Raw genomic sequence first — 23,998 nt, 5'->3', positions numbered from 1 at the left:
ACAGTTTAAGAGCTTGTACTCGCAGCTTTCGGAGAATTGCAGGCTGTTCACTAAAAGCACGAGATAAGGCTTGACAAAGACGGAGGAAGGCAGGCACGTGGTGCCTTGGAAAACTTCTGCGGTGCAGAACACAAAACGTTCCTGTGTGCACTTTTAGTTGATGCCTAGAAAACAAAAGGACAGAAATCACAAATAGGTTTGGTCTGGCACCCTGGACATCACAGGACAGAGGGCAAAATTGCACAAGAGTAGCCAAACAGTGGGATGCCTGAGACATCCCTGAACAGCACGTGCTGGTGCGAGCTGTGGGACTCTGCAAATAGATACTTTCTTCTTTTTGTCGGGGAGGATGAGACAGCCCTTAAATACGCTGCTGCTTCTCCTCCCACTCTCCTGCGTGAGGGAACTCTGCTCTTCTGGGCTCGGTCAGGAGAAGGTCATGTGCCCTCTCAGGTTGCCCAGCTGTTAGTGCAGAAGCCCAATTCCTCCTCCTCTGGAGAGCACGGTGACAACCACCACTGCACAGACTTAGTTGCCATTTGACTCCAGACTTGTGAGAAACTCAGGACCCAGGAGTGTTACTTGAAGGGCATCTATTGCAAGGACCTTCCTCACTACAGAAGAGCATTAGGGGGCTGAAGCTCATCCTTTCTTTCATAACCAATTTGCTCAGACAGCCCATCCCTTCCCGGGCTACAGCTAAATGTTCAGAGATCATTTTCTGGTGCACTTCTTTGCACTCCAGAGCTGAGTAACTCCCACACTTCCACTTGCCCAAACGCAGGGCTCTGGGATCAGTCACAGTGCTGGTGATGGGACTGCCACAATCAGCGTCTTCAAATACATACTCAAGCAAAACTCTACGTAGGGTACTTCCAGAGCAGGTTAGAAAAACTCCAATCCTATTCGTAACAGTGGGGAGAGACAGAAGAGGGGTAAAAATATGAGTAGTTCTCCTGAAGACCAGCATCATGGCACCAAACTACTTGGAGGTGATCGACCAGAACACGCAGGCATGTGCTTTTTTTTTTTTTTTTCTTTCCTTTCTTCCAGCGAGTATTGTGCTCAGCTCGGAATTTACAGTTAGCTATAAAACACAAACACAATTACAAAGTTTCCCACTGTGTCCATTTAAACACAGCTACGTGTGGGTGTGGATTTGTGCTTAACGAAACGAGCCACCGGAGAGAAGGCACAGCAGCGCCAGCAGCCACATGGCAAGTTTAATTTCAAGGGCAGAACACCTGACGTCTACATGCCGAGCAGTAAATAATTAAAAAACCAACCCACAGGTAATGTGTTCTGGCTTCTTTATTTAGGACCCCTGAGTACACCGTTATAAGCATCTCTGTTAGGGGGATCTCACAGAACTTCTTATTGAGGAGGGGTTGAAGAGGAAGAGTGCCAAACCACGGCACGTGGGTTGGGTTGAGGTGGCAGTCAGGGAGCAGCGAGGTGGTCACCCCATGGGCAAGCACCACACAGGGCACCCGCTTTTGCAGTAGCTGACCCAAAAGCAGCTGGCAGAGCTGCACCTACAACGAGGACGAAGAGAAGCGTGCTCAGCAGAACCACGCTGGGAAGAGCGACGCAAAGCACACACACACACGAGTCACCCCGGATCAAGTCAGGTTAAGTTTATTTACCAGATCATTTTGGACATTCTCAGATTGAAAACTGTTCTCTGTCTGAGCACCTTGAGGAAATACACAGAACCCAAAACGCAGGACGACGACGACGACAACAACAAAAATCCCAAAGCCAGGGGAATGCCCGGCTCACTGACAGGGGCCTGAGAGCAGCAGCACCCGTAGAGGCGAGCTGCTGGGCAGCCTGTGCCTGCAGAGCTCACAGCACATCTGACGCTTCTCCAGAGGGGACAGAAGTGTTTACAGGAAGCCATTTGTTACAGGGGCCTGCCTCCCCGCCGCCCCCGGCCACGTCCCTTTCCCACCCCACCTTTCATCAGCAGCTTATCTAGCGCCCGGCCGGCCACAAAGCCCATCCAGGCTGGAATTTGAAACCGGAGAGTCGCAGACACCACGGCCGGGGCAAACGGTGCCGCCATCAATTTTGGAACCAAATTTCAGGGAGTTTTGATTCTGTTTGCACAGGGGGGGCTAATGAGTAGCTTGGGATGCGAACGGCAGCCCCAGGGCATAATTCTGAGAACACGATGAGAGATTCTCAGTCCCCTGCTCTAATTATACAGGCAAAATTGGGATAGGAATGAGAAGAGACAGGAACAGGATTTCAGGTCCCCTGTCAGATTAAAGCCATCGTTTTCCCAAGCACTGAAATTTTGAGGATTAGCAAAAAAATGCAAGAATCACCTCCACCAAGAAGGAAAAAGAATGTAAAAAAACAAGTGTAAAAATGAAGCAAAGCTGTGCACAGAGCCACCACTGCAGAAGCAGCAATCACCAAGCAACCGTTCCGTACAGTAAGACCGTAAGGCACTGGTAACGCTCCACTCGTTACAATCAACACGTGACTAAAAATCGACATTCATAAATTAAAAAACAAATCACCGTACGTCTTAAAAAGGCAAATTTTCCCATTAAAAAACGTTTCAGATTTTCAGCTCCAAGAATTTTTGCGCCCTCATCTGCCCCCGTCCAGGCACCGCTGACTAGGTGGAAGGAGTACTTGCTCAGAAGTTCTGCTGGCTAACACACACACACACACGCACCATAACAGAACATCCCAAGGCAAAAGCAGAAAACAATTTGCTGAGGAGTTACTCAGTGATCCCATTAACAGCACCAACAAATGTTAGAGGTGTCAGCCAGCTTCCCTGCTTACCGCATTACTGCGAAATGCTCAAATACTCCCATACTAAGTGCAGTCACGTTTTCTGAGCTCACTGGCATCTATTTTCCTCTTCAAGATACAGCTCAGCTTCAAAACCCTGGAGTCTGAGGTCCCCTGTGCAGCCATAGGCAGAGGAACACGGGGGAGACAGCAGCACTTGCTTCATGATACTGTTCCATGAGGAAGCTTCCGTCCCTGTCTGGAAGCCCACATCTGAGAGCAGCCAGGTCCCTTAAATTCATGTAATTCAGTTCTGATTTTTCCCTTGCTGGAGATAAAAGCAGTTGCCTCATGAGAATGAAATCAGTGACACCAGCTTCCTTCAGTGTCACCAGACAATCCCATTTTGGTCAGTATTGATCAAAGTTCAAAAAACAAACTGGTAGTGAAAGTAATTGTGTCCCGTTCCTGATCCCCAAAGCCATTCAAGGTTCCTTTAGAGGCAAAGGATCTGTTAAGGCTTTTTCGCAGAGATCACAGTAAAACATTATCCAAGTATTGCACACTATTTGTCTGCTTAAATATTTAAAAACCCAAATCTCATTTCCCAGAGATTAGTAGTAATATTAATAAAAAATGCTAAAAACAAATATGGAGTTAACCTCTCCATGCAAATCTACTGGAATATGAGAGTTATTAGCTGGGGGTAGCAGAGGTCCATCTCTGCAGAGGTTTAGCAACAGTATTTTTGAAACAATCGGACAGCACAAATTCCAAATAGTTTTGCCCTTTCTAAAAGCTACATAGATTACCCATGAAATGCAGCGTGTGCTTTCGCCAGCACAACAAAGCATCAAAATTCATTGCAAGACAGCCTCCCCAATGTCAGTTTTAAACACCTGACCTTTGGCCAGGACATCCAGAAATAAATAAGAAAGGGTAGAGCAGTGAGACCACCCAGCAGCAGGCCCCAGAGCGACTGCTGGCAGGGAAGAGCCTGGTGGGCTGGGACAATCCACCAGCCCCGGGGATTGTCTAGCTTAGATCAGCAGCTCCATGATGTGGACGGTCTCAGGACGGGTATTTGGTACTTGGATATCGAGCTCGGAAAGGCGGGTCCATCACACCTCGCAGAGCTATTTTGAGTTAGTCCAAACCTGGAGGATGAAACAAGCGAGTCTCCCAGAGATCTGATCAGCGTCCCAGCTGTCAGGCCCAGACAGCCGGCCTCCCAGAGGCTAGCAGAAGTCACTCAGCCAGCATCCGCAGGCGCCGCTCATGCAGAAGCAATCTGATCTCCCTCACTATCAATGGTGAAATGAAGAGGATTGTTGAACTCGTCTGTGGGAAGAAGCATAACCAGGACAATTAGCGCACAGCAACCCCTGCTGCAACCATCCTGCACTCCAATGAACGTTCAAGGCCTTCAGAGAAAGATACAGGCTAAAAGAAGCAACAACACAGTGGCACAGCAGACGAAATGTCTGGGACTGCACAGAAGCTCCTGTGCTTTCAGCTGTCATGACCTTTTCAGGAAGAAGCTGAGCTCTTCTCCTTCCCAGAGGCCTTCCTACCGGCCTCCCTGCTAGGTACCAAAGTGGCTTTTTCCATTGTCAGCAGAGACGCTGAAACAATTCCTGCCACCTCCAGCAGGGAAGAACAGGTGAATCCAAGTGTTCACCACCCCAGCAATGCTGAGGAGATCAGGGCCTGAACCATCCCCTCTCCCACTGGTGTATCAGGCCAAGACACTTTCATTTTAGCGTCAAGATCTTCATCACTCCTTCCACTAACCTTCAGGGGCTGACAAACAAGCAGCTCTCAGAAAACATTAGGAATTACGTATCCCGGAGATCAACGAGCAAAGTCCTGCCTTGGAAGCCAACCAGGTGGAATGCACTTTGGGAAACGCACACAGGTATTTTTAGGCAAGCATTTTTGGATGTCTGCCAAAATCTCAGTTCCTGTTGAGCAATGTGCCTTGAAAGGATGTAAGGGGAACCCCGCTGATTTAGACACCCTGAGGCAAAGGCACACCGCAGACCACTCTGATAACTGCACCAAAGCTTGCAGATACTACACGCACAGGCTGTGTGCCTACGTCACAACGGTTAGGCTCTCACGAAAACCTTCTACTGCAAATTGAACTTTAGCACAAGGATAATAATAAAAAAGGATGGTTCTTACCATTAGAATAAAGAAATAGAAAACCCACATCCATCCTAGGTTCTCCTGGATCAAGGACACTAAATACTAAAAAGAAAGGGAAAAACATGACTCAAACTGGGAAGACAAGCACGACTCTCAGACATTACTCTTTCGTTTTCTAGAATTTGTGGGCTGTTAACACTCCATAAAGAGCTGATCACAAGAACCTTCCAGCTGATCTTTTCCTGTCAGAACAGATGAGTCAGGGCAGCAGCCTTCCTGTGCAAAGCCCACAGTCTCAAAGCAGAGGGACCATCCTGAAGCTTTACAGTAACTCGCAGCAGCACAGAGCCAGAACTGAACTGCAGCTTCAAGGGGTGACAAATTGACTCTGCTGAATACAAGGTTTTTGAGCAGAACACTGGGACGTAAGTGGATATAAGTACTCTCAGAAGAACTAAAAGCTCTAGAATGGCTTATAAATTACACAGGACACATTTTCAAGAGCTGCGCAACCACTGACTACTTAACCCTTCAGTGCAGGCAAGGCACTTGAGACTACAGTCCGTTCCGAACCGCATCCTGGTTCTACAAGCCTACACAGTCTCTAAAAGAAAATGTATTCCCCATTAGCAGATTTATATTCAGCTGCTGTACAAGGGCTTCCCTTCTTCTCTTCTGGGTACACGAGCACAAAACAGGGTCTGAATTTCCAACACGTTCCCTGTGCGTTTGCTGCTATTCACACACCCCCAGAGTGTCGTCAGGGCTGTCTCTGCTGAAATCAACGCGAGGTTAGGATGGGAGGCGGGTGGGATTTTTCAGAACTGCAGACCCAGTTTTTATGGTGACGGAAGTTTCAATGGTATGTGCGGGGGAAGAGAGAAACGCTGAAGACAATGTAATAAGAAAAGTGAGCGTGGCAGCACGCTGTAATATGGCCACGAGGCACTTGTAATTTTCCACGCTTAACAGATCTAAGTGGCATCTCTCTTATGAAAGAGACAGAACCATCGTGCTCGTCAGGCAATAAATGACAAGAACAAATCCAAATCCCTTCAGAGCAAAGCTCGTGTGCCTTGCCTAAGTCGTTGGTATTTTACCAGCGCTAGAGGATGCCTGGAATAGAACTGGCTCTGATCCTCCTACTAAGTCCTCCCCTCCCAAAGCACCGCTGTGTTCCTCCACATAGCTAACGCTTGTATTTGAGAAGGAAAAACGTCCCCAGTGGGCACACTGTCAGCTTCCTTTTCTGCAACAGTCTAGTCTTCAGGCCCCTGGCAGCATACTTGAAGGACTATCGCAGCAGGTGGTGCTGGATTTACAGGGTGCAAGAGACAACCACAAATAAAAAAGGGGAACCAAAAATAAGCGCAAATTTTAAATCACTTTGTAAACACCATAACAGGCGTTCTAATTTCAGTCAGTTATATAGGTAAACTTTTCTGTGAGCAAAGGTTTTTTTACCTTTGAGCAAAAATCCCAAACAAATTTCAAAATATCTTATTTGTACTCTTTGTGAAGCTGACCTTGTCTTGCTTTTTTTCAGTTCAGGATATGAATGTCTCAAACTCATTTGATTTATGAAACTGCTGTAGCGTTAGCACTAGGAATACTTAGCTTATTTGTTAGTTACGTTTCTTCCACTGGAAACATAAAACACGTTCCCATGGTTGTTTCTTAAATAAATGCATACATACCCGCCACGCTCCACACAACTTTGGATCGAGGATCCAAACCTCTCTAACCACAACAGACTCCCTGGCTCCTTCCCCACGCCTCTGTTTCGCTTTGCAGCCTCACCTGCCCCACTGCAGCGCCAATGCTGCCCGTTCCATCCACAATTCCCGTCACCGTTGCCAGAGCCTCGCTGCTGCCTCTCACCAGGTCCTGACGCCCCAGGTCAGCAGAAATTGCAGAACTGATCATGTTGGAAGGGCCTCCGATGAAAAAGCCTGAAATTGCCAAGATAACAGCCTTGGTGCAAAAGAAGCAAGGGGACGGATGCTCAACAGAACGTCTTCAAAACACAGATTCTACCACGCACAGCTCAGGAAAAGGACTCGTTCTAGGGACAGTGCTCACAGACCGACTGCGGGTAGAAGCTTACCCTCCCGGCTGAAGAGCGCAGTCCTGGCACACCACGCACACCCACAGTACGCGCACAGAAATTGCCAACAAGCTCATTTTCACTCAACAGCAAAAACAAGGTAGTTAGATTTGGCACACTGCAAGAGCAGTCAGGATGCACCAAACTGAATACAAAATGCTACTTTTGAACAGCATGCGTATACCAACCCTCAACACGAAGCAGATACAAACATGTCCCTACTTTGGAGCAGTACAGCCCCACGCTATAGCCTCATTCTCCAAGGGCTGGTGGAGAGATGGAAGAAAAAAACCTCCACAGGACAGAGAATTCTGAAATAGGAGTGTTTGGAAAGGCTCTATTCATGCAGGCTAATCTTAATTCCATAACACAACATCATACGTCTGGGAGCACAGAAAGCTTGTGACCTTTCGCAGTACACAGGGCATTTGGGGCTCTGACAAACACCTTCAGATTTGAGCTGCAGCTCATGACTTTGCACACATCTCCTTCTCTGCTACAGTTGATGGTTGCTGTACCACAGGTAGCAGCAATTAGCACGTGTCCATGCCTCAGACACCAGGTCACCGCGAGGTATTTTGGCATAAATCCGCCTTCCATTATATTGAGCCAAGGCAGACCCCCGTAGTTCCAACCCATTATTCCATATAGTCTATATCCTATACCTCCCTCTGGAAGGCAGTTTTTCTACAGCTTTATTTCAAAGGTAACATAAGTTGGGCTTCAGATGGTAATCTTTCTGCAAAACCAGCAGGGACGACAGCACACAAATGCATTACCAGCACCTACACGTGGCGTTACTGATCCCTGTACGAAGCACATAAACACACGTCACATCCATACACGTATAACTCCTACTGGCCTGACGGTGCCATTTGAGACAGTACCTGTAATCGTCATGATCACAGCATTGATAGGTTTGCTGTTGGGAGAACCTGCAGGAAAAAGACCAGATAAGTATAAATAAAGCACATGAACTCAAGAATGCCATTTATTTAGGATCAGAGACAATTATGCACACATCCAGTTTCAATCACCTTTCCACTTACCTACAAAGTAACAGTAGCTTCTACCTGACTAGACTTCTGCGGAGATTAGTCTTACTGCAAACACATTTAGAGACGGACGGTCCAAAAGTTCCCTGACAGCACTTTACAGTAGGAAAAGCCACCTTTGCCATTAAAAGTTTGTGCCCTATTTCATGCTTAGGTTTGCCTGGCTCTGGGTTCCAGCCCTTGTTATGCCTTTTCCCACGACACAGAGCTTGCTCGTGTCAAGAGACAGAGGACTCTCCTTTAACCACCACTTGAACAGTAATAGGATCCTTCCTCTCTCTTTCTGAAGAAGTTAGACTCAGACTCTCCCACCATAAAGTACTTCCCTCAGCACTTGAACAGCCTCTTCCACCCATTCTGAATTTTCCAAGGTCTTGTTTAACTTGCAGAGATTAGATTTGGAGGTAGTAATCCAGCAGCTGCCTAAGCAATGCTGAGCAAGAAGCAAAAAACCCTACAAAACTCCATATCCAAACTCCTTCTTACAAAACCATGCCTGGGTATCTGAGGGTTCTGCTTGTCTTTCCAGGAACCATACCATGCACAAAGAATTGCTTTGCCCTCAGAGTTCCTCCATGCTTCTCAGACATTGTATTCCCCAATACCTCCCTCCCAGGCATCATCAGAACTCCCTACTCACTGCCCCAACTTCAGGCCACGCATGGTCAAGTTACTATGTGAGAGACAAGTTGCAGCCCTGTTCTTATATTCTCAGCCTGTTATCACTTATGCACAGCACAATATAAGCATAAAAAAATCTTCCTAATTTGGCCAAGGGAAATTTAATGATGACGCTGCAATAACTCCGCATTGCATGTCTAAGCCTTCTGTATCTGGCTCAACAGTACTTCGTGTCGAGCTGAGCACAAGACAGCTGGATCTCTGGCTGCTCTGCTATCTAGTACAAGCTTCAAACTTCCTCAGCAATAAAGCTATATTTGCTTCCAATTCACTTTTGACACTAATGAGTTAGCTCAAGAGCTGCCAAAACTCCACCAAACCCAACCCTTGTTATTTAATGATTACACCTCCCTGGCCTTACTCTGAGACCAGATGAGTAAGCCAGCATGCCTCTCAAAAGGCACACTTCACAGCTCACGTCCAGCTCTGGCAATGGTTTCTGTCCACGGATCTCAAAGCACTCTATAAAAGCTGTCCTGCATCACCACCTCACTTCAGAGGGAGACACACAGGAAAGAAATGACATCAAAGTGAGTTAAAGCCCTCTGGTACCACTGGAGAATACGTCTCAAGATATGAAACTGCTGCCCTTAGAAGAGCTTTAGAGATGTCTCACAGAAATGAGACCTGCCTGCCCTACTCAGTTTACCTGGCAGACTCCTTCCAATAACCAATAACCAAGAGCTGTATCTACTATAAGAGGCAGAAACTCTTCAATTTTACCACTTACAGAAGCGTAAGTGGTGAAGCCTAGGAGCTGCTGCCTCTTTGTAGCACATGTACCTCAGCACAGCTCTGTCCCCAGATTCTCCTTCCTCTTACTACAGAGGCACGCCTTCGATTTCCTGCTCTGCCAGTTGTGGCTTTGATATAACGACGATGCCAGAAATCTCACTGACGCTGGGGAAGGATTAGGACTATAACTCACCGGCACGGGGAAATCCTCCCGCTCAGAAAAATTCTTTTCCACCTCATTAACCAGATAACAGATTTCTTTCTGTGCGGTGCCACACGCCAAGTAAAATACACCACAAGGCACCACCCTGATCCATAAGCAGCTTCAAGACCAGAGAACAATCCGAACAGGCTGTACTTTGGTTCTCTTTAAGAAGCACCAAAGGAACCTCTGATTACTATACAACAAAAACATACTCACGGCTGTATCCAAAGAGAGAGCCTACAGCAAAGAGCAGGCTCATTGCTAGCACTGGGGCTCTCTTCTGTAGCACGTCAGAAATCAAGCCCTGGATAGTCCCACCTACAAAAAAAATAAATCATTATCAGGCTTAGGATGCTGACACCTTGAACATAGCCAAGTCATTTTACTGAACCCAGTGGCCTCTTGCTTTCTTACGAAGGTAGTTTTCAGGATTGTCAAGAAAATCTAAGTCTCCTGCCACCCTTAAACCCCAGACACAGAGACAACTGTACACCTAAGTGGTCCAGACAGAGCAGAGAAAACTACTCATGCTGCTTTCCCAGGAATTTATTACTTCTTCCCCCTCATCTTGGCATGCAACTAGTCAGTACTCCTGCTTTCCTTTTCCTTCCCCTGTAGGACCATCACAGCAACCACAACTCTGGACGTGAGCAAGCTGAACATTGTGGCTGCTTTCTTTAATAGAAAGTACAGGAAAAGGCAGTTCTTTTTCACAGGGAAGGCATTAAGCACACAGGGGGCTCACATTCCCTGCTGTCTCACCTACTCAGGGTAGGTGCAGAGCTCATTGCAACAAACTCTGATAGGTGACACAAATCACTTCACGCATCTTTGCTACCTCCACAGGAACCGCTCTGCTGGTAAAAACTAGGATGTTTGAGAAAGCATAATAAAAGAAAGGCCACAGAGGCAGAAAAACTGACCCTGAAAAGACCAAAACAAGGATGCCTATTCTAGGAAAGCTAACTGGACTAGGTAATAAAGTGAGAAATTGAACACAGGAGTGTGAGAGCCTAATCACATACACAGTACGTTCTTTATGCTGGAGGAATAGGGGCGGATTTTGCAGCCAGCAGACCCAAATGCAATTACATTTGGTTTCACTAAAGATAACAGAGTTGTGCCCGCTCTATTGGGTTTTGTGCTGAGCCTGTTCTTAAAAATACAAGACAGAAGGTATCGTACAGAACCCAATAGCACAGACCTCACCTCTCCCTCAAGGGTACCTGACAGTTGAGACACCTTGTATGGGGCGCTTTTCAGGAAGCCCTAGCAAATAAAGAAAAATGCCTGCTGGGGGCAGTGTCTGAGAATGCTACACTGTCCCTTAAATCACATGTGAACTCTTTGGGGGACATTTTGCTATGCCTTTTAGACAACGGCCCAGCAGCCACATACCTAACTGGCCTTTTCGTACATCCAGTAAGCAGCTAGATTCCACTGAATGTGACTGCTCTGAGCTGCTTTTGCTGTCTTGCATTTTCAAATGTTAGCAGGGCAGCTGCAGGAAGATGTCATTCACTCGCTCACTCACCTACGATTCCTCCCACATCGTACCAAATGGAGAGCTGGTCAGCTTCTGCTTCTTTCCATCCAAAGTTGTTACTGAGGTAGAAGGGCAGCCAGAAGAAGAATGAGTAATTCACCAGTTTCAAGCAGGCATAGGCCAAAGAATACTGGAACAAAGAGAGGGCCAGAAAACAGTTAGCACTTGAGAAATACAAGCAGCGTTTCTGCTTCTTCCCATCAAGCTCTACACCCAGACGAAGCTTTCAGATGGAAGTGCTTCTGCATTTCATTTAAGAAGGCAGCATTATGAAAGCTTAATGCTGAACATCAAAGGAAACCCGGGAATACAGAAATCACTGTCAAGAAGGTTATTTTCTTTTCACTGAATGCAATGGGTTAAAATGCTTCCCATGCAATCTTGAGAGGAACTGACACCAGGCTTCAAAAATAAAAACCACACAACAAGAAATTTAATTCACCTTCTAAAGAGAAGGGAGCCAACCGTATGACATGAAACAAGCCTGAGATTTAGTCACCTGTGCATCATGCTGAACAAAGTTACACGAAGTAGTTTCTCTTCTGCTGCCTTTTGTTGTTCAGAAGGCTCACCCGCTTACAGCACCAGGAGAGAGAAAGCTTCATTCGTGACCCCCAGGTAAGTATTCCAGGACACAAGATCACAAGGTGAAAGGTTTGCACGCCTCCAAACACAACAGCTGAGACAACCTCCTGCCCCTGCCTGCTCCTTCGCTAGCAGATCTCCTTTAGAGCCTTCCTACATGGCAACAGTTCCTCCTCCGGGATCGCTGGCCCAGCATGCAGCAGGATGAGGCACACTATTGTGGTAATGCCTCCTGATAAACACTGGCAGAGCACTTTAAGGAACCCGTATTTGAAGAGTTAAATGAGTTAACGAAAAAATACCCTGCCAGGGGCACAGCTTCTGAGAATGTATGTATATGCATGCTGTTGTCCTTGACTTTTAAAAAGCAGAATATTTTGATATATCAAACAGCACAAAATCAGCTCTTCTGAAATTCTTCCAATAAATACATCATTTTTGCTGTATTTTCATTGCTTTTCCACTTTTAGAGGACACAAACTAACCTCCATCACATATGTAATACATAGGAATGGTAGAGTTCTCCTGCCTCTGGGTGTGAAGATTTGCGCCGTACAAAGCAATATTTATTACAACATGCTTAGAAACTGTCATCCAGATTGTCTGACCAATTAAACACTGAATTGCTAGAGGCCCAAGGGAAAACTGTCTATACTGAAACTTTTCCAACCATATCACTCAGCAGGAGAAGAGAGCAACTACAGAAAAATGAGTCAAATAAAATCTTTGTAGGATTGCAACAGAGCTGTGGAGGTTCTCTCAGCATTTGGCTTCTCACTCACTGATCTGACAGCACTCCGGCTTGCCTGGTCACTGATCTGACATCAGATAAAACTCACAGCCTCAGAGGCGTTCACGTTGCTGTGTTAGTACACAGAAGATGCCCTCAAAATCCCAAGTATAGAAGCAGCAACACCAGTTGTACAGTACCTCCTTATGTTCTGGCCAACGAAAAAAAGCCACACCAACTGAGGCAGCCTCGACCACTGCTTAGAAACTGAAGGTTCCTTGTATGCCATCCCATTCTTAGCACCACCAAAACCAAGCCAGGGCTTATACAGCATTTAGGCGTATTAGGCAAGAACTCAAGATGGCTACATTTTCATCTGCCATCCCTCAACCAAGGTCTTAACAACAGAATTGTGGTTGTTCAGCACGCTTGACACTGACAATCCACTCAAACCTTTCTAGATTTTGCATTGCCTTAATCACAACAACCCGCTGCTTAACCTGTTATCTGACAATACCATCCATTCAGTAATTCTGCTTCACGATCAAATCCCAGCAGCTCACACTGTACCACTAAACAAGTCCTCCTGGCCTTTTTCTCATGCTGGCTCCACTATGCAGGGAGCATATAGCCCACTTGCACTGGAAACTAACAGTATTTTTTAATGGTAGATTAATTTTTCTGCTGGATCAAATCCACAAATTGGGCAACGCTGTCGATGCAGAAGTGCAAGTTCTCACACAGGGGACAGGATGAGGATATGGGGAAATTGCATCACCAGGCCTTGTTTCCAGTCGTATATTTAAAACACCCACTTTGTCACGTTACATCATGTCGATTAAGGCTTTCCAGGCCAGCGTTCTGCTCTAAAGCAACTAAAAACCACACCCAAATATCAGTGCCACAGTTTGGTGTGATGCTCTGCTGGCAGTAAGAATCCCATTTTTGGGTTAGTGCCTTACCAAGAAAGCATCCTACAACCACTGCCTTTGCTCAGGGACTCCCTTCTATCAAATGTTGATAACTAAAGCACACGGTCAACATGCCAACAATCACATCAACAAATGCTGACAACACAAAAAGTCAGGATTATGTTTAACAACACAAAAAGTCAGATCCCACTCAAGAATCCGTGTCCTCACCAGTATTACACCTGGAAGGCAACAAGCCTGGAAAAAGCCAATGGCCTTTGGCTGGCTGTCAGTGTCAGCTGCTTGAATGGAGTAGTTGCGCTCATCATCATCCACATCGTCATCACCCATTAACGGTCTGTTGGCATCTTCCTCGACACCGCCTTCGTCGTCGGCTCCAAGCTCAGGAAGGCCTGAGGTACACAGGGGATATGCAACAGGGACAAGGGACCGCAGAGTGCTCACCCTCTCCCCGCTCTAAAGCTACGCCCGCTTCTTGTAAGCGATTCTCACTTCTAGCAGTTCCCTCGCTCTCCCATACCTCCATCCTCTGGCTTAGAAACTCTTCTAGATGGTGTTCTGCAGCGCCGCCAGGTTCTACCCTTTATCTTCTAACGCTCTTGAAAGTATTCTGTCTGATCCTGGCGCCGGCTTTGTCTGTTCTGAATGTCTGGCCATTAGTTGGAAGACAACACATTAGTGCATTTCCCCCCGTATTTTGCTGTTGGGACCCTTCAGCCTGGCTCCTGGCTACCACCTCCCTTGTGTGTGGAGGCAGAGCGTGCCACCAGCTGCTCAGATACCTGCTGCCTGTCAACGCCTCTGCTGGAACGAAGGCCCAGGGACTGCACTGAGCTTTCTGGGCTGCTGAGCATTCGTACGCACACTCTTTATGGTGGTGTTAGTGCTACCAACTTTACAGCCTTTGCAGGCACCTGGGAAACCTCCTCCATGGCCCTGTCAAAGCCTGAACGTTCTTTTGTTCTCCTGTTACACACAAGCCACCACCTCCTCAGAAAAGGACCATGTCCTGCCTGAGGGCTGTTTAACTGGCTGCTGGGAACCCACACACAAAAAGCACTTTCCTTTCCTACTGCAGAGCTAAGGCCTGCCACAGTTTTTTTTTTTTTTCCTGCAACAGCCAGTTATTAGTTTGCTCACTGTTTCTTAAAAAAAAATTAAAAATACTTATTTTCCAGGTGGAGGAAAACTGAGAATTAGGCACATCCTAATGGAAGCATTACAGCCAGGCTGTTTCATCTTGCTTTTAAAAATATCCAGACTATATGGATGATGCATAATGGCATTTAGAGTGATCTTGGTAAGGAGAGCATTTGCTGCATTAAATACCCTAAAGTGGAACACCACTTCGTAAGAATCCTGAGGATTAGTGCTGTCAGAACAAGCAGCACTTTTAGTACTACACGGAAAGCTGCAAATCTGCTTTCCATGAAGGGGCTGAAATGCTGCAGCCCTCTTCTACTTACCCACTTCCTTTGGTGAAGTCAGGAGCCCAAAGAAGACAATGACTCCTCCAGCAAACTGCACTGAGGCAGTCACCAAGAAAGCATACTGCAGATAAATAAACAAAAGATTATTTTTAAAAGGCTTCCAGTCACGCGTGCTTCCTTAATCAATGAGGATCCCTCTATACCCCAACCTTGTCAGGGAGTAAAAATAGTTACAACAACCCAGACTAGATCCATAAAACCTGGAAACAAGTGACCTCTGCATCTCCTCAAAAGACTTGGTTCTAGCTAGGCTAAAAGACCACACCACAAAAGCTGTTTCAGTTTACTGAGGTGTCAGCAGTGATGAAGGAGCTCACCCAACACAACCACAGATCCAACTACATTGGAAGGGACTGCTCAAAAGCAGGATCAAACACCAAATTCAGACCAGGTTCAGCCAGGTCTTGAAACCCTCCAAAAGCAGATTCTCCAGACTTCGGGCCCCTGTTCCAGTCCTTAAGTAACTTCACAGTGAAATATTTTTCCAAACACACAGCTGAAACCTTCCCTGATTCACCTTGTACCATGATTTTTGCTCTCTCACCCTGGAACCCAGAAGAGTCTGGCTCTGATTTCTCATCAGCCTTCACATAGGCACTGGAAGACTACTACTTGGTACCCCCTAAGCCTCCTCGTCTCCATCCCGAACAAACTCAGTCCTGTTTGTCTGTCCTTATAGGTCATGTGCCCCAATATGCAACATTCACAAACATTCCCTGTTTTCAATTGCCTGCCTGCTGCACTACAGTGACGTAAAGCACGCCTGGCCTCTTCCCCACCGTACGTTGTCTGTCATCTCCTTGTCTGTCAAATCCTCACCACTACTCAGCAGCAGTGAATTCAGTTTAGTGAGAACCTGTGATGGATGAAGAGCATTTTGAGCCCCCCAAAACAGAAGAGGGTATACTACAGCATTAGGGCTCTTCAAAAATACCAGTCACGTTTGCAGAGAAGTCTCAGGTTCGTTCCTCCTAAGCCCGAAGGGTCAGGAAAGGAATACTCCTTCTGTTCTGCCTACTGCTTCCTACCACAGAATTTCAGAAAATGAAACTGGACACTCAGATAAAAAGAAAAATATTTCTATTCTCTTTCAGAGACAAGATAAGAAACTAGTCTGTGCATAACCCAGACACGCAGCCCTAGCTAGAAGCCAGACAGCAATACCTACCTCATAGCCGTATTTGAGAACGCAGGAGGCAAGGAATGCCCCAAGGATATTTCCTACAGATGCACAGGCACTCCAGAGTCCAAACACAAAGCCTCTCCTGAAGAAACAGAAGAGAATTTGGAAAAGAGGATGCAGGGAGAGGTGACATCAGGAGCTAGACAGACATATAACATTAGAATGAACTTTAATTTATCTATAAAGTTACAATGGAGTAACTTGGGGGTACCAAATCAATAAGCAAGAAATGTTCTATCCTGAACCACTAGCGTTGCAGCAGCAGCAAGCTGGCAATATCAGGATTACAAGCCATGACTATAGCTCAATATCCCCAAGTGACAGGCTCAAAACCACAGTAAAAGTTAGTTTCCATTTGGTCTCCTTAGCGGTAAGCAGTCAGAAACAGGTTTTCCAGTGGCGGGGCAATTTGAATTCAGCCACTCTGCACTACAAAACTTCCCAAGCTTGACCCTGTGCCTTTACTACACACATCTGCGTTCACACCAAACTGTTCCATGGCTCCAGAAGAAAAGAGGTAACAGTAACTAGAAAGGCATGTCTCATCCCACAGAACTTCAATTCTGACCTAACAGCTGACAAAACAGAGTTGTGCCTTTTTTATTTGGGACTTTCAGCTCAGCCTGTGCTCAGCGAGACAGAGAAGTGAGTCACTGAAGAAAACTCAACTTACCCAGCTTTTCCAAACCAATTGCCCATGACAGCAACCACGCAGGGCCAGCCCGTGGACTGCAGCAAGCCATTCACAATCCAGAGACAGCAGTAGAACCACTTGTTGTAGAAATGCAACCATTCTGTGAGCGTGCCAAAGAAGAATACCTAGAGAGGAATTAAAAAACAAAACCAAACAAACCCACAACCACACACACAAAAGAAAACACATGAGACTACTGCTAGAAGCCAGGAGCGAGGCGTTAAAGAAGTAATCATATTTCAGGGAGAAGGTCCCCCGCAGCGGCCAGGCCAGAGCTAGGCCTGGTATTGTTTGAGGAATGGCTCAGAGCTAACAGCACCCTCTGCTGAGCCACCGCAGCACTAACTCCGGAGCCAAAACAACTCGTGAGATACACGCACTAGAGCACGGCACTTCCACTCCCAAAGACTTATTTTTATAAATAGCAGTCCTAATCGGGGAGGAGAAGAAAGACAAATTCTTGCAGTAACAACACTAAAAATAAAGTAGCCTCATGACTTGTCACTGTACTGACATCTGAATCCACAAGGCTCTACGCAAACACAAAACCCTCAGTAGTTCTTTATCTCAGCAAAAATTAGCATAAATACCACAGCTAGATTTCAAATTACTGCAAGTCCTACTGCAAGCCAGTCCAAATAAACACCCTTTGTGGCATGCTGTGCTCGATGCTTGTCTGTGGTCACACATCTGCAGAATGCAATAGGCCAGAGTGGGGCTTGTAGCCGCTGGCTAAATCAAAAGCACTCCACACACTTTACCACTACTTCAGCAACCAGAAAGCCACAACGAGATAAGACTCATTCATGCTGATCTGCAGTGGCTTGAACCTGAAGAATGCTTTTGTTTTAGGCAGACACACTTTTTTTGACATCTGCCCTCCTGCCAGTTACAAAACAGGCAGATGAATGCTTCGTATTGTTCGCATGCCCTTTAAAGAAGGGAGCAGAAACTGCATCTGGAGGCAAAAAACTCGATGACAGCATACGTGGGCCTGGAGAACAGTTGTAACAGCAGGGCAGTCGCAAAATGTCCAAATACACCGATCTTGCACAAAAGCTATTCATCAAGTCTCTAGCCAGTGCCTCAAACTTCGGCATTTCCTTCTGACACACTACCCATAAATAGGTATTTCAGGAAGAGCTGAGTCATCTCATGTAGCCTTATGCTTGACACAAGGAAGTTAGTGCAGCCAGGACAGAGTTTTATGCCGAGACTTTGAGACCACTGAGCTACAGCAACAGTTCGTGGCAAGATTCACACAGGAATAGAGCCTCTGCTCCTAAAATAGAGCCCTGCCCTTAAATCCTGACAGGGATGTTTCTAAATCACGCTAGTACGTTCCAACTTACCACCAGAGCAGATGAACACATGCCAAAAGACAAAACCCAGCGTAAGTTCAGGCGATCCCCAACAATGCCACTGACAAAGAGACCCTAAGAACAAAACGAGGCATCAAGTAAAGCCACAAAATGTGCATCCATGGCCTGCAAGAATTAAAAAGTAGAAGCTGACCCAAACTTGGGGTTAGTTTTACTCACCACAGCATAGGAGAACAAAAAGATAGTGTCCAATGTTCCCAAGAAGAGAGTTGCTTCTTCTGCGTTTGGAAATAAATGGCTGCTGTTCCAGAGCTACAGAGAGAAAATTGTAACAAGTAAGTAAAAATGTAGAAGCACAGCTCCTTATATTATTTTTTGACACAAACTGCAACTCCAAAGCAGAAGAGCATCTGCCCCCAGCATCCTCCTATTCCTCCACCACATGAATTACCAAATCAAGAACAATTTTTATGTTATGTACTACAGAAAATGCCCAGTGCCACTGTGTTTCACTCTTAAAGGACAAGCTAGCAAACCATGTGAGAAATGCTAGTTCTACCTGGATCAAGACAAGTGACATGGCAACGCAAACCCTACTTCTAACAAGCATGCACCAGCTAGACAGCTTCTTACACAGAAACACTGATGAGTATCTTAATGAATAATACAATAAAGGCATATCCTGCTTTATGTGCAATGTCTCTTCTGTAGTTATCTTACTGTCTTCACTAAATGAATAATTCCCTTATAATATTTGTGGCAGCAACCACAATAAGAAATGACAGACCACAAACAGAAAAGAAAGCACGAGAGGAACAAGGGGAAGAAATAGACTGGTTGGAAACTATTTACAATGAATTCCAGTCACTGATTTTGTTACTTTTGTGCTTATCCTCAGTTTCATTTTATTTGCAATATGATCAAAAAAGGGAAAAGACTCAATTGTCCCTAAACCAAGATTAGTGACATCACTGGAAATCAGCAAGCTTTGAGGACGACTTGAAGAATGAATAAAGTTAATCAGGACAAAGTTTTCCTCCCTCCCCATTATACCCCCATTAAAAACAAACAAACAAACAAAACAGAAGCAAACAATCCATGCATCTAACTCAAGTATCATCAGCTTTAGCTTGATTCTCCCTCCCCAGGAGAGCATCCTGTACAGACAACACTAATTACACATCTTAAAGAGACTTAATTTTGGTAAGGCCTATCAACACATCTTCTGCCTAAGTCTCATGTGTCAAAGAGAACTAATAAAGACTTGGAAAAGTATTTGTTGCCACTTGAAGCCACCCATACCTCCTCATACACCGTTAGCTTTCAGCTTTTAACCACAGTTTATCCCTGCAGTTCCAGGAGCTATTAAGAGTCTTACAAAGATACGAGAATCAAAGCTCTTGTTATTAGACTTAAATTCATTACACAGCCTCCAGAGGACTTACAAATCTTTAAAGGCTGAGAAGTATAGACCTAAGTTGTCCTTCTAATAAAAACATACTTGGGTCTACTTATGAAGCAATTGCAAAACATTTTCAAACTATTTTTAAGCATGAAAATAAAGAGCAACTGTACTTCAAAAGATGTATCAAAGTTCAAAACTGACAGCATGTTCATGTTGTTAGTCTGGTCCATCAGCCTCCCAAAACGCACTTTACCGTTAAATCAGGTAACCTGAATTGATGCCAAAAGGAAAGGAGGGCCATTTTGACCATTTTTTGGTCAAAATTGGACACATACATCTAAAATCCAGCAAAAAATTGGATCATCTTTATACCACGAAGATCATGACAGCTTCCAAAGCATTCTAGTTGTTTGGATATCAGTTAAGGAACAAAACACAAACGAGGTGATGTTTATTTTAGCATCCCAGAGATGTGAATTCCTTTTTGCCATACTATGAAGCCCAGGCCCAACTTACTGTTTTCACTAATCACAAGTCAGCATTTATTCCTCAGCCAAACATTCAATTAACTGGTGATTTGTAATGCAGATAAAGCTTAAGCAGCTGACCTGGAACTCCCTTTCACTTCTCAAAAGCACCGGGACAGGCCACTGCTAAAAACAAGCATAATCCGAAAAGGACTACAGGTACGAGCTAGTGGGCAGTTCCTGCGTTCCCGTTTGTGAGGTGTAAGCAGCACACAGCTTCCTTTCCTGCATGCAAACGCTGCCAAAACTCCCACAGCTTTCCCCGAAACTAGGATTTTAGAGACAGCAGATACTGGATGTTCGGAGTTTTGGAAAATAATACCTTTCAGATACAAGAAGAAACGCCATTTATGATAAGCAGCTAGTACTTCCCAGAGTCTTCTCTCCTACACTGAGCACCCCTTTAACAGGGCAGCAGCCCCACCACCACCAGAAAGCCCCAGGCAGGATGTTAAGAGCGCTGTAACCCCTTTCACCGCTTTTATTTATTGCTGTTGACACTTCAGAGGTAGGACCCCTCTTTCCCCCTCCCTCACCTCCTCCCTTCTGATTCCTGCAGAAACTTTCTTGTGGTCCCCATTTCCATTGGAACACCAATTTCTTGGCAATTTCCCTCTGGGGACTACCAGGAAAGATGTCACCATCAGCCGATGATCCAGAATGCTACAATTCCGAGACCAAGTTCCCACTCACATTCAGAGAACTGTCTCTCTCAGAAAAAGGGCATCATCAGCACCTCAATCTGAGCACACTGGAAGTTACCCATCTTTTTTTTGGCACCTGACAGCCCCTCATCTCCTTACCTCATATGGCCGGAGCTCAAGGGTTGTGCTGTTTAGGCAGGAGGGCGTCCATTGGCTCGAAATGCTGACTTTGACATTACTGAATGTCTTTCTGGAAGCATGGAGCAAGGAGTAGCTGCCAGAAAAAACACACGCATGGTTTGGCCAAATCTCCGTAGGTCAAGTGGGAAAGGGTGAGACTCAAAATTCAGATACAGGCTGTCTGAGCAGGCAGTGAGCAGCAGAGGACTGACAGTTTTGGAGATAGTTGTTAGTAACAGAACCCCCAAAACTACAGGGGACACACTGATTTTAGTGGGGAAGTGTGACACAGGGTCTGGACTGGAAAGGAGCTCCTCTCTTCTTTTCAAAAGAGAAGGTGACTGTGCAACAGTTAAGAACAGAATAATAAAGAGAGAAAAAAACACATTCGTCTTGCTAAACACCATCACAAGTGCTCTCCCAAAGGCAGATTAAGCATCAGTGGCAGTATTGCTGTGAGGATCAAAGATACCAGCGAGGCAGTTTCTATAGAGAAGCAGCATGTTTTTCCAGCTCTTGTCAGTAGGTGTAACAGACGAGCTTTCAACACAAATCCAGGAGACCCTCAGGTCTGAAGCAGAGAAATTCCTGTTCTAGAGGCCTGCCTGCCCCCTGCAAACAGCACTTAAAGAAGATCCTTCAGTCAGATCAGGCATTAAACGAGTTCTGAGCACCAGGATTTGCTTCCTGCTCCCTTTCAGCACACACCTCCCCACACCCACAATGGACCACTGCCTGCGTGGCACAGTCTGTCTCGCCTTTGAGGTGAGCCCTGCTTGTGGCTGGACTCCCCAGGGGCACAGCACACTTCGCTCCACTACTGCAGGACTCCCAGACCAGTCGTCACTAGCTTTTGAGGTTGTTTTCAAGCCTCAGAGACCCTCATTCTCTTTCTATGCTCTGTACCTCTCCAAATTTGTTGAGGTGAACCCCCCTCCCTGCAGAAAGGCGCTCAGCCTACCTGAAGAAGGTGAGCAGGAAGACAGCAATGTGGTGGTGAGTGCAGTGGGACACCAGGCCCCTGTTTGCGGGCTGCCTCCGTGAGCTTCCAGGCAAAGCCATGCTCCAACCCTGCTCCTGTCCTGGGCCACAAAGGTCAGACGGTGCTTAGGTCATTTTTCTTCTCACTTAAATAGAAGAAGGTGGGAAGGGAGCAAAGAAGGAAGCAAATGAATTAAAGAACAAGTACAAAATGCACCCCAAGGGTGGACTTGCACAGCTAGAAAGGGGAAATAATTGTGAGGACAGCCTGCTCGTTCATTCTCAAGCCCTACATTGCAGCTCCTTCTGTCACTAACTCATGGCAAGTCAAAATTTAGTGCCCTACCTGTAAGGCATGGGTGACATCTGCCGAAATGTCCAGATACCAAACACCTCCATCATTAAGGCTACGATACACCACACTGTTTCATAGTACTGGCTCAGGCCACGCTAATCCCACTCCCTCAGCTGCGCTGGCACAGTTTGTTTCTGCACACAGTTGGGGAAATGACCCAGCTGGGCAGGGACTCAGCTACTCCACCTTGGAGACACCAGCACACAGAGTTACTGCACCCAGCACATAAATTGGGTGGCTTGGCTCAGGGGAAAACAGCACCTGCAGCTGGAGCTGTGGCACGGTGAGGCCAGCCCTGGGAACAGCCTGCAGACTGCACGGACTGGTGGTCACAGACAAGAGTTGCTTTTTCCTTCCCTGTTTCTTCTTCCCCTCTTACCACGCAATGGCAGATAACAGAGGTCTCTGGAGGAAAGCACAACACCGCAACTTGTGCAAGGCTGGGGGAAAAGTTCCTTCCTCGTGTAATCACTTTACAGCCCGAAGCATGAGATTTACTACCCGCTTCGTGTCACCGTACGCAAACACAGCTCTTATTTGGCCAAGATACCCAGCTTTTTAAAGCCGAGTCCTGGAGCTGACCTTAAAGCCACGTATGGTTTCACAGACCCTGCTATTGCAATAGCTGTTCCTCAGAGCTTTTCAGCCTCAGCCAGCTTTCTCAGAGGCGACACGATGATATTTTCCACTCGTTTACAGACAGATTTTGGTTTCTTTTCTCTCCTTTCTTCGTGCTGCCTTTTCCCCGGGGCCGAAGAGCCAGCCAGCGAGGAGGCTGCCCTCACAGACCTGAGGACTCCACGGTCATTTGTGTCACAGGGGAAGAAAAAACTTGAGGGCAGGACCAGCCCCAAAAATCAAAGCAACGAAGCACAAACCTTTCAGAAAGGAGGAGGGCCGCGTTTAGGGCGTCAGGCTGCCCTGCCCGCTGGCTCAGGCTGTTTGCCCTCAGCTCAGGGCTCTTCTGAGGAAGCTTTTACTGAGCTTTTGGCAGTCTCCCTATGTAAGGTCAAAATAAGCCCCCTTAAGCTCAAAACAAACTTCCTCAACGCCACCCTGCCGCCCCGCAGAGCAGGCAAAAGGAAATATTAAAATAAAGCCTCTTTTCCAAGCGGGGAGGGCGCAAGAAGGGTGGGGAGGGGACTCCGGGGCGGGGGTCGTGAGGCGAGCGGGGGGTCCCTGCTCGGCGGGGCGGGCTGGGGGGCGCTGAGGGACCCGATCCCGGTCCCGATCCTGATCCCGGTTCTGATTCCGATCCCGGTCCCGGTCCCGGTCCCGGTCCCCCGGGGCTCCCCCCCCCCAGAACCGTGAGCGGGGCTGAGGCGGCGGCGGGCAGGGCGCGACCGTTCAACCGCCGCCCCCCCCCCCACCCCTCGCCCCGCCGCCATTCCCCGCTGTGCGCTCACAGCGATCATAAAGGAATAAAAAATAAATAAATCACCCAGCCGTAATACCGTACCGAGCCCTGCCGCCAGCCCGGCCCTCAGGAAGTCCCGGGGAGGCGGCGGCTCTTCCGGAGGCAGGGGCCGGCGGGCATGGCGGGACTTGTAGTCCGGAGCCGGCACCGCCGCCTCAGCGCCGCGGGGCTGCTCGGAGGGAGGCAGGGAGAGGCTGAGGGGAGCCGGGGGAGGCTGCTCCGGCACCGGCTGGGCTCTGTGGGGTACGAGGGGTACGAGGAGGACGAGGAGGAGGAGGAGGAGGAGGAGGAAGGGCAGCGCCTACATTTCCCGCCGGCC

General features: G+C 46.9%; 1 protein-coding gene across 3 annotated transcripts; it reads right to left on the bottom strand.

Annotated features, from left to right (window-relative positions):
• Nucleotides 1-1,622: 1,622 nt before the first annotated feature.
• Nucleotides 1,623-23,857, bottom strand: SLC37A3 (solute carrier family 37 member 3). Of its 3 annotated transcripts, XR_014693447.1 has the most exons (16): nucleotides 23,722-23,857; nucleotides 21,888-22,053; nucleotides 20,906-21,020; nucleotides 18,390-18,482; nucleotides 18,201-18,284; nucleotides 16,828-16,973; nucleotides 16,140-16,236; nucleotides 14,948-15,032; nucleotides 13,692-13,873; nucleotides 11,223-11,364; nucleotides 9,905-10,006; nucleotides 7,900-7,947; nucleotides 6,706-6,857; nucleotides 4,942-5,007; nucleotides 3,735-4,095; nucleotides 1,623-1,821 (listed from the first exon to the last, which is right to left on the bottom strand). XR_014693447.1 is itself a non-coding variant. In XM_084520639.1 (15 exons), exons 2-15 carry the CDS (start codon nucleotides 21,986-21,988, stop codon nucleotides 4,003-4,005), a joined length of 1,506 nt encoding a protein of 501 aa, XP_084376765.1. In that variant the 5' UTR covers nucleotides 21,989-22,053; nucleotides 23,722-23,857; the 3' UTR covers nucleotides 3,545-4,002. The 3 variants fall into 3 exon arrangements, 2 of the variants coding, with proteins under 2 accessions (XP_084376765.1, XP_084376766.1); XM_084520639.1 differs by lacking the exon at nucleotides 1,623-1,821 and having other exon boundaries at nucleotides 3,545-4,095; XM_084520640.1 differs by lacking the exons at nucleotides 1,623-1,821; nucleotides 23,722-23,857 and adding an exon at nucleotides 23,141-23,264 and having other exon boundaries at nucleotides 3,545-4,095.
• Nucleotides 23,858-23,998: the final 141 nt, after the last annotated feature.

This window comes from Aythya ferina (genome assembly GCF_964211825.1).
Source record: "Aythya ferina genome assembly, chromosome: 1".
NCBI lineage: Eukaryota > Metazoa > Chordata > Aves > Anseriformes > Anatidae > Aythya > Aythya ferina.
Note: the sequence above shows the minus strand (reverse complement) of the source record. Positions and strands in the feature narration are given on the sequence as shown.